This window comes from Amblyraja radiata, chromosome X (genome assembly GCF_010909765.2).
Source record: "Amblyraja radiata isolate CabotCenter1 chromosome X, sAmbRad1.1.pri, whole genome shotgun sequence".
In the NCBI taxonomy this organism is placed as follows: Eukaryota; Metazoa; Chordata; class Chondrichthyes; order Rajiformes; family Rajidae; genus Amblyraja; species Amblyraja radiata.
The window spans coordinates 4,189,740-4,200,562 of NC_045999.1; the positions used below are offsets into that span (position 1 = coordinate 4,189,740).

A 10,823-nucleotide genomic window follows, 5' to 3' on the forward strand; every position below is an offset into this window, starting at 1 on the left:
TTTTTGCTTTAGTAATGTCTGTGAAGCAATGGAATACCTGGAAATAAATAATTTTGTACATAGAGATTTAGCTGCTCGCAATGTTTTGGTCTCGGAGGATAACATAGCTAAAGTTAGTGATTTTGGTCTTACGAAAGAGGCTTCTTCTACACAAGACACTGGGAAGTTACCAGTAAAATGGACTGCACCTGAAGCTCTTAAAGAAAAGGTAATGCACGATTTGTAATGGTTTTCTTGGCCTGTGTCCTTGGGACATTGTGAAGTTATTTATATCATAAAAGGGACTAGTGAGATGGCCAAAAATGATACAACAGTTCTGGGAGAGGAGCTTCAGTTCCTGAATCACTTGGGCAGTGCTGCATGGAAAGAGGAACTTTTCAGCTTCTATCTAAGAAGTGTATGCTTGTTGCGTACTGCAATGCTTTGGTGCATGAAATGAAACTGAGCAGCTTCCTCCACTCAGTCCTGCTCTTACCAGAACGATGCTTTTATGACGTTCAGGCTGACTGTAAATAAGTGACGTTGCAGTCGTGAAATGTGTGTGTATATATACACATACTCACAAATACACACATATATAGATCATGTATATATAGATCGTGTGTGTGTGTGTGTGTGTGTGTATATATATATATCTATATATACATAATCTATATATATGTGTAACTGTTATTATTTATGTGCGCCTTTTTATTTATTTATTTATTTATATGTGCGCGCGTGCACACGTACACCCACACGCACACACATGCACACGCACACACAAAAAAACAAACAATAATAATGCAATAATAGTCTCCCTAGTTCAGAGCTTATTTGAGGTTGTAGTGTTTAATATCTGAATGGTTGTAGAGAAGAATCTAATCCTGATCACAAATATCACAGTTTCGGGCTCTAGTACCTTCTTCCCAATGGCAGGGGTGAAATTAGTGCGTGGCCAGGGTGGTATGGGTCTCTGATGATGCTGGCTGCCTTTTTGAGGCAGTGACTCCGGTAAATCCCTTTGATGGTGGGGAGGTCAGAAACCGAGATGGACTAGGCAGTGTTTATAGCATTCACTGTGTTGTTCTTGCCCAAATTGGATAGCTTAACAAATGAGTTCATCAACTAAATGTGCAAACAGTTAATGACTAATGTGAGCGAATTATGCATTTTACCTTGTTACAGAATTTTTCTACTAAATCTGACGTTTGGAGTTTTGGAATTCTTCTATGGGAAATTTACTCTTTTGGGCGAGTGCCTTATCCCAGAATGGTAGGTATAAAAACGACTACTTTTCCACTTGTTAAAATAGACAGCGGACATGTGCATAGCTTTAGCAGTGGACTTTGGGGAGCAAATGTACAAATCATCGTTTACAATATTGATATGGCAGCCAGCAATATATTATATTTGAAATAATTTATAAATCATAACCTGCCATCTAATTTATTTGTAAAATTATTTTATGGAGAGAATATTTTGTGAATAGAACAAAATGAATCAAAGTTTAACGTAATATGTATTAAGTCAGTGAAACAGCCTGCTGCATATATGATCCACTCTTGGATCTATTTGAGTGATCAGATCTGAGGCCGCAGAAGGTGGCAATAGCTGACATCGGCATTCAGCCTTGCACACCTGTGGGTGTGGGCGGTCACGGTGGTGCAGCGGTAGAGTTGCTGCCTTACAGCGCTTGCGTCGCCAGAGACCCGGGATCGATCCCGACTACGGGTTCCGTCTGTACGGAGTTTGTACCTTCTCCCCTTGACCTGCGTGGGATTTCTCCGAGATCTTCGGTTTCCTCCCACATGCCAAAGACGTACAGGTTTGTAGGTTAATTGTCCCGGTAAATGCAACTGCTAACTGTCCACGGGCAACTGTCCACATCAGACAAGCACCCATTTACACTAATCCCATTTTTATTTTCCACACACTTCCATCAATTTCCCCCAGATCCTCCTGCTCATCAACACACTAGAGGCGATTCACATTAGCCAACAGCAACCAGCTCTGCTGTGGGATGTAACATAACATAGAGATACAGCGCAGAAACAGGTCCTTCGGCCCACCGGGTCCATGCCGACCAGCGATTCCCGCACATTAACACCATCCTACACAGGCAGTGTTTACATTTCCCAAGTCAAATAACCTACAAATCCTGTACGTCTTTGGAGTGTGGGAGGAAACCGAAGATCTCGGAGAAAACCCACGTAGGGCACGGGGAGAACGTACAAACTCTGTACAGACAGCGCCCGTAGTCGGGATCGAACCCGGGTCTCCGGCGCTGCATTTGCTGTAAGGCAGCAACTCTACCGTGACTGCCGGATGTGTGGGAGACTAGAACACCTTGGGAGAAACGCAAGTGGTCACGGGGAGATAACTGCACTGGAGGTCGGGGTTAAAACCGAGCTGAGAGGCAGCAATCCCATTAGTCGTTCTACAGTGCCGCCCCTCCCCCGCTGAGTGACTCCGCATGATATGATTAGCTTGGAGTCATTGTTGAGAGTTATGTGAGAAGGCTGCATCAAAATTGCCCTTGGCAAGGTCAAATGAGCTAGTGTCTGTGTAGTGGCTTTCTGTTTAGCGCTCCTCATCACAGTCCCCAAGGACACCTGATTGATTTTGAAACATGGCCAAGTCAAGTGAAAGACAAGACTGTGGTTGCATATCTTTACTGGAGGATGGAGATGCTGTGTGTTCTGCCAGGAAGGAAGATCAATATTCTCTGTAACCGCCAGATGCATGACTGTTAAGCAGCTTGGCATAATGCGCATTTTAAATCAGCCATTTATAACTTTGCGACATTTGCTGTTATCTGTACATTTATTGGGCTAACTGGTACTAGAGGTGCAACAGCGCACTTTGTACATTGCATTGACAACTTGTATTATTCAAGTTACATAGGAGTAGTGACACATCTGAACTAAATCCCAGATAGACGTGGGATGAGTCGAGGAACATGTTTAAATAGCCAAAAAAAAAATGTCCTCGTTTTTGCATTTCTTTCCATACATGCTGATTATTATCACCTCCAAAGGTATATCTGACTCCATTTATACCTCGCGCTGCCTCGGAAAGGCCAGCAACATAATCAAGGACCAGTCGCACCCCGGCCACTCCCTCTTCTCCCCTCTCCCATCAGGCATAAGGTACAGAAGTGTGAAAACACACACCTCCAGATTCAGTGACAGTTTCTTCCCCGCTGTTATCAGGCAACTGAATCATCCAATCACAACCAGAGAGCAGTGCTAAACTACCACCTACCTCTTTGGTAGAAACATAGAAAATAGGTGCAGGAGTAGGCCATTCGGCCCTTCGAGCCTGCACCGCCATTCAATATGATCATGGCTGATCATCCAACTCAGTATCCTGTACCTGCTTTCTCTCCATACCCCCTGATCCCTTTAGCTACAAGGGCCACATCTAACTCCCAACACATCCAACACCAAGGGTCTTGGTGACCCCTGATCGGACTTTGCTAGGTTTACGTTGCACTAAACGTTAGTCCCTTATCATGTATTTGTACGCTGTGAATGGATCGATTGTAATCATGTGTTTAGTTTAGTTTAGATTAGAGATACAGCACGGAAACAGGCCCTTCAGTTCACAGAGTCTGCACCGACCAGCGATCCCTGCACATTAACACCATCCTACACACACTAGGGACAATTTATACTTATACCTAGTCAATTAACCTACAAACCTGTCTGAAGTCTGAAGAAGGGTTTCGGCCCGAAACGTTGCCCATTTCCTTCACTCCATAGATGCTGCCGCACCCGCTGAGTTTCTCTAGCAATTTTGTCAACCTACAAACCTGTACATCTTTGGAGTGTGGGAGGAAACTAAAGATCTCAGAGATTTTGTTCTGTCAGTTCTGTGAAAAGTCACGGGGAGAACGTACAAACTCCGTGCAGACAGCACCCGTAGTCGGGATCGAACCCGGGTCTCTAGTGCTCCAAGCGCTGTAAGGCAGCAACTCTACCACTGCGCCACCGTGTATTTCCTTTCTGCTGACTAGTTAGCACGCAACCAAAGCTTTTCACTGTACCCGCGACAATAAACTGAACAGAAACTAAACTGATTATTTTTAAATTGATCCCTCAGCCTCTGAAGGATGTGGTTCCTCGTGTTGAGAAAGGTTACAAAATGGATCCACCGGATGGGTGTTCACCGTCTGTTTATGAGTTGATGAAACAGTGCTGGGAATTGGACCCGGGTCGAAGACCAACGTTCCAGCAGTTGCGCACTAAGTTGCAGGAAATCAGAACGAAGGACGTGCACCTGTGACAGAACCTAAATGACATGGAACTTTTTTTTTAAAAACTGCTCAACATTGAACCAAGAGTGCTGAGACTTTTACAAAGCAAACTTTCAAAAAAAAGAACTCTGCATATCATGGCCTTGTGTTTCATTCTCCCCTTTCTCTCTCTCCCCCGTCCCACCCCCAAGTTGTATACTGCAGCAGCACAGTGATCCCCTTATCCCCACTAGAAAAAGCATGCTTACACATCTTTTGTCAGGACCTTCAGTCGCTTGTGGTCTTTGTTTTGTGCCAAGTGCCTCCAGCCAAAAGATGGTGCTTATTTGCTTATCTATAGTTTGCAACATTTGTCCTACCAAAATTTTGTGTCAAAATGAGGTCTCGTGGTGAAACAGTTCTCTTAACCAACATAACACGGTTTTGTGTTTGTGTTTTTTTTTTTGCTTTCCCACCTAAATTGTTTATTCGGATTTTTAAAAAAAAATACTTGTAGTTTTTATAAATGAAAAATGGATTTTCAGTTTTATGTTCTGTAATGCTCCACTGGTTTGAAGTGAACTCATTGCATGTAGTGTGGGAGGTGTATATTGCACTTGTTTTAGCTGCCAAGACTGAGATTAAAATATTGAAATAAACCATTCCATAATGACCATTTCTAAATGGCTGTTACGTTTTAAAATTAGATTTTTTGAAAACTTGGAAGAATTTTCCTGCTATCGTTGTCTTAACCCTGTTGTAGCCTCGTTCATCTCCAACTGAGAGAGTACTGGAATGGCTTTGCTAGACTCAGTTTTGCTCTGGTGTTGCCTGTCTTACAGGTGCTGGGCTATAACCAGAAAATGAATTCATGTTTTATTCAAAAAAGTTTTATTCCAGGCTTGTTTGTATATGGCAAAATGATGGACATTTGATTCTTCACCTGTAGATAAAGTCAGTGATGCTTGTGGCTGACGAGGTACATTTGCAACATGAGATATGTGAAATAAAGATAGTTAATTGCACAGATGCATTGGAGATGTCACAAGTGATTCATGTTTATCTGTTTATAAATAAAGCACAAGCTGTTGGAAAAAAAACAACTCGATAAAATGCTCATTTGGTGAAAGAAGTGGTTAGTTTTGCCACATTTGATGATTTGACCAATTCTTGTAATATTGTAACACAGACAAATGAAAAAAATTAGATGCCCCATAATCTTGAAAATAATTCTCCTCCAACATGCTTTTAATTTTTGATTTGATTATTTGAGATGTGCTCGAGTTTGTCGCTTCAGATGAACATGGCAGAGTTGGCCGTAGATAGACATAAAATGCTGGAGTAACTCAGCGGGACAGGCAGCATCTTTGGATAGTTCAAGTTCAAGTGAGTTTATTGTCATGTGTCCCTGATAGGACAATGACATTCTTGCTTTGCTACAGCACACAGAACATAGTAGGCATTTACTACAAAACAGATCAGTGTGTCCATATACCATAATATAAATATATACACACATGAATAAATAAACTGATAAAGAGCAAATAACAGATAATGGGCTATTAATGTTCAGAGTTTTGTCCGAGCCAAGTTTAATAGCCTGATGGCTGTGGGGAGGTAGCTATTCCTGAACCTGGTCGTTGCAGTCTTCAGGCTCCTGTACCTTCTACCTGAAGGTAGCAGGAGGGAGGTGAGTGTGTGGCCAGGATGGTGTGGGTCCTTGATGATACTGCCAGCCTTTTTGAGGCAGCGACTGCGATAGATCCCCTCGATGGAAGGGAGGTCAGAGCCGATGATGGACTGGGCAGTGTTTACTACTTTTTGTAGTCTTTTCCTCTCCAGGGCGCTCAAGTTGCCGAACCAAGCCACGATGCAACCGGTCAGCATGCTCTCTACTGTGCACCTGTAGAAGTTAGAGAGAGTCCTCCTTGACAAACCGACTCTCCGTAATCTTCTCAGGAAGTGAGATCTCTCAGGAGGCCTTTCTTCAGACTCTTAAGAAGGGTCTCGACCCGAAACGTCAGCCATTCCTTCTATCCAGAGATGCTGCCTGTCCCGCTGAGTTACTCCAGCATTTTGTGCCTACGGTGTAAACCAGCATCTGCAGTTCCTTCCTACACATGGCAGATTTGGCTGTACCATCGGTATCAATGCTTCATTAATCGGTGGGATCTGTAAGCATGTTCTCTGCACAGCATGGATGCAAAGGTTATGATGCATGTCTCATTCCTGCCTCCAGCAGAGGGAGATGATGATAAATATCACTTTCAGAGGAATTAATTCAATGCGCATGTTTTAAAATGTTACCCAGCAATTTGTCTCGACGCTCACTGACGTAACCTTACGGAGGAATTGGAGTGTTGGTGGTCTGGGCGTTTGTCACACAACTTGTGTTTTCTTTCCTGTGTTATTAAGTGAGTCTGCACAGATGAGAGCAAGATAAAGTCCTACGCCGAACAACGAAATAGCCGCTGCTGTGCACACAAGTCGTGAAAATGGCTGCGTGCACAAGATGCTGGAATTCTGACTTGCTACAGTCTGGACCGAAGTCTGGAAAAAAATATGACAAAGTGAAGCTGCATGGTGTGTGAGAATAAGTTTGTTTTAATTAAATTCTCATCAACTTGCCCACATTTTTTAAGCGTTTTGCTGAGGGTAAGTAATTGTATATGTTCAACAATGCAGGCTTGTGGTATTAAGGGATTGTTTAGTAGGTTTTTATTCAATTCAATTCAATTCAACTTTATTGTCATTGCACAGATACAAGTATAGGTACAACAAAATGCAGTTTAGCATCTGGTCATAGTCATAGTGCAAGATAGGAATTTAAAAAAAATACAGAACTAGCATGCATTAGAGTAAGAAGAGTACTGGTTAACAATGTGGATGGAGAGACCAAAGATATCTAGCGACTGGACTCCGAGTTCAGCAATGTAAATGTGTTGTTGAAAATGCTGTTCCTCTTCCTGCTAGTTCGAGACCTGAGGCTCCTGTACCGCCTCCCTGATGGGAGGAGGGCAAACAGTCCATGGTTAGGGTGAGAGGGGTCCTTGATGATCTTCCTGGCCCGTCTCAGACACCGTTTTCGGTGGAGGGCATCCATGGCAGGGAGCGGGGCACCGATGATGTGCTGAGCGGTTTTCACCACCCGTTGTAGTGCCTTCCTATCCGCTGCGGTGCAACTGCTGTACCATACCGTGAAGCAGGTGGTCAGGATGCTTTCGATGGTACAGCAGTAAAAGTTGGTCAGGATCTGGGGGGACAGGTCAGCTTTCTTGAGCCTCTTTCTTTTACAGCATGCAGGTCCATTGTGTGTAGGATAGTGTTAGTGCACGGGGTGATCGCTGGTCGGCACCGACTCGTTGGGCCGAAGGGTCTGTTTCATTGCTGTTTGTCTAAAGTCTAAAGTCAGTGAACTAGTGAAACAGATGCTGTGATCCTTGCCACAATGTATTTGCAGTTTTTTTTTAAATCAGAATGATTTACTTTCCAAAGATAGACACAAAATGCTGGAGTAACTCAGCGGGACAGGCAGCATCTCTGGAGCGAGGGAATGGGTGACATTTCGGGTCAAGACCCTTCTTCAGACTGGGGAAAGGGAAACGAGAGATATCGATGATGTTGCAGTCCATAACGTGACCCATTCCTTCTCTCCAGAGATGCTTCTGGTCTCCTATGCATTTTGTGTCTATCTGCGGTTTAAACCAGCATCAGCAGATCCTTCCTACTTATTTCCCTTCCAGTTTGGTTAAAGTTTGCATTGCTTCTTCAACCATGCAATGCCTTTCACCTAATGACTGGTGTGGTGATGTCTGTGATCTTCCCAGGAGAATTATCTATGCTGCTTGTGAGGCTGCAATCCTTGCTGCGTTAGCAATGAGCTGACAAAGGGGCTAATTAATTATCTGCCCTAAACTTGTCTACAACTGCTTAAGCCCTTGGCTCTAGAATTCTTTCTAAAATTCATTTTTGTGCTGTGCAATTGTTGTCTTTCCTAAAGTGTGGTTATGCTACCGAGCCATGGAGTCATACAGCATGGCACAGATTTTGTGGCAGAGATAGATAGTTTCGTGATTATAGTACGGATGTCAGGGGTTATGGGGAGAAGGCAGGAGAATGTGGTTAGGAGGGAGAGATAGATCAGCCATGATTGACTGGTGGAGGAGACTTGTTGAACCGAATGGCCTAATTCTGCTCCTATCACTTATGACCTTATGAAACAGGCCCTTCGGCCCATCTCGTGCATGCTGACCAAGATTCCCCACCTAATCCAGTCTGATTTGCCCGTGTTATCCCCTTCCCGTGCAAACCTTTCCTATACATGTAGATGTCCAAATGTCTTGCAAATGGTGCGGTGTCTTAGCCCCTCGACTATCTTGGTTTTTAAATGTAAGCTAATTTAATTGTTCATGTAATTCCAAACCAATGCAATTATGAAGTGTCAGAATTCTTAAGGGGTTGGACAGGCTAGATGCAGGAAGATTGTTCCCAATGTTGGGGAAGTCCAGAACAAGGGGTCACAGTTTAAGGATAAGGGGGAAATCTTTTAGGACCGAGATGTGGAAAACGTTTTTCACACAGAGTGGTGAATCTGTGGAATTCTCTGCCACAGAAGGTAGTTGAGGCCAGTTCATTGGCTATATTTAAGAGGGAGTTAGATGTGGCTAAAGGGATCAGGGGGTATGGAGAGAAGGCAGGTACAGGATACTGAGTTGGATGATCAGCCATGATCATATCGAATGGCGGTGCAGGCTCGAAGGGCCGAATGGCCTACTTCTGCACCTATTTTCTATGTTTCTATGTTAAAATGATATTTCAAGAAACTAATTTCAAACAAGCTCATTATTTTATCAGAGACTGCAGATGCAGGAATCTTGAGCAAGAAAACAAGCCACTGGAGGAACTCAGCGAGTCGGGAAGCATCTACAGAAGGAAATGGACAGATGGTATTTCAGGCCTGGACCCTCCTTCAGACTTTAAACCAACTTACGATGCGATACCATAGAACTTTATTCATCCCAGGAGGGAAATTGATCTGCCAACAGTCATCAAACAAAAGACAATACATTAAATTAAAGTGACGAGTGGAAAGGATTGGGGATGTGCGAAGAGGGGTGGGGGGAGGAGAGGAGAGTCTGGCTACCCCACGACAGAAGGGGGAGGAGATGTACAGTTTGGATAGCCACAGGGAAAAAGGATATCCTGCAGTGTTCTGTCCTGGTAGAACTAGTCTGTTGCTGAAGGTGTTCCTCAGGTTGACCAGTGTGTCATGGAGGGGGTGAGCTGTATTGTCCAAGATGCCCCGCAGTTTGAGGAGCATCCTCCCCTCCACGACCACCTTGTGTTTGCTCATTCTTTTATTAATCTGTGCTTCTGTATCACTAGTCCATTAATTTGTCTGTATCCTATTTTCACCAAAGGCCTCTTCCTGCAATTTGATTTCTCTAGTCACTAGTTAGCATGTTCAGAAGATAACCTTGTCTCATTCATTCAGTGATTTTCAGATCAGAATCAATCACTAGATCTTAATATTTTCTGAATGCTGTGTTGGAATCTATTTGGTTATTTGGAGCCAAGGTGAGATTGGATAATTGTAATTTGATATTTCTGGAACTATTTGTGATGCCTTTTCAGACTGGATAGGTTTGAACCTAGTTAAGGTTCACTTGCATTAGTTGCAGTATTTCCAAAAGTTAAATTCACTGCAAGTAACCACAGACCAGGCAGATGATGATGAGCAGGTGTGTTGGAAGGAACTGCAGATGCTGGTTTGCACCAAAGATAGTCACAAAATGCTGGAGGCCTGAAGAAGGGCCTCGACCTGAAACGTCACCCATTCCTTCTATCCAGAGATGCTGCCTGACCCACTGAGTTACTTGAGCATTTTGTGTGTATTATAGATGATGACCAGTTTGTTCTCCCAGTACAACATTCTTTTGTTGCAGACTACAGGAATAATATGACAGTTTCCACGTATCTGCCTTGTCACTTAAGTTGAGATAGACCCCAAATATTGTAGTTACTGAGCGGGACAGGCAGCATCTCTGGAGAGAAGGAATGGGTGATGTTTCGGGTCATGAACGTCTGAAGAAGGGTCTTGACTCATAACGCCGCCCATTCCTTCTCTCCAGAGGTGCTGCCTGTCCCGCTGAGTTGCTCCTGTCGGCATAAACCAGCATCTGCAGTTCCTTCCTACACACACTCAAGTTTAGATATTATGCAGCTAAAACCTAAGAAAACAACATGTGCAGATAGTCTCAAGAAGCTAAATATGGATATGTCAAAATAAAATGTAATTTGCAATTTGGCATGCACATGATAATTAAATTTATGGTAATCTAGTAATGGGATAAAAGTATCGTATAAAATCCATGAATTGTGCCTTTGTTAGGTTGAGGCAACTGTTACAGTCTGAAGTGTTTAAGAAGGAACTGCAGATGCTGGAAAATCGAAGGTACACAAAAATGCTGGAGAAACTCAGCGGGTGCAACAGCATCTATGGAGCGAAGGAGATAGGCAACGTTTCGGGCCGAAACCCTTCTTCAGACCCTGATCTTACAGTCTGATCTTGGGCAATTTATTTTGCATTGGACACATACTTGGC

At 43.4% G+C, this 10,823-nt stretch overlaps 1 protein-coding gene across 4 annotated transcripts in view; it reads left to right on the plus strand.

Annotated features, from left to right (window-relative positions):
- csk (C-terminal Src kinase) overlaps nucleotides 1–5,250 on the plus strand; it is a 100,437-nt gene extending 95,187 nt beyond the window's left edge. For all 4 annotated transcript variants that reach the window (XM_033015055.1, XM_033015056.1, XM_033015057.1 and 1 more), the window contains 3 exons: nucleotides 13–208; nucleotides 1,168–1,254; nucleotides 4,087–5,250. In XM_033015055.1, the coding sequence (XP_032870946.1) occupies nucleotides 13–208; nucleotides 1,168–1,254; nucleotides 4,087–4,269 (466 nt within the window). In that variant the 3' untranslated portion in view covers nucleotides 4,270–5,250. The remainder of the gene's footprint in view (nucleotides 1–12; nucleotides 209–1,167; nucleotides 1,255–4,086) is intronic.
- The last annotated feature ends 5,573 nt before the right edge of the window (nucleotides 5,251–10,823 follow it).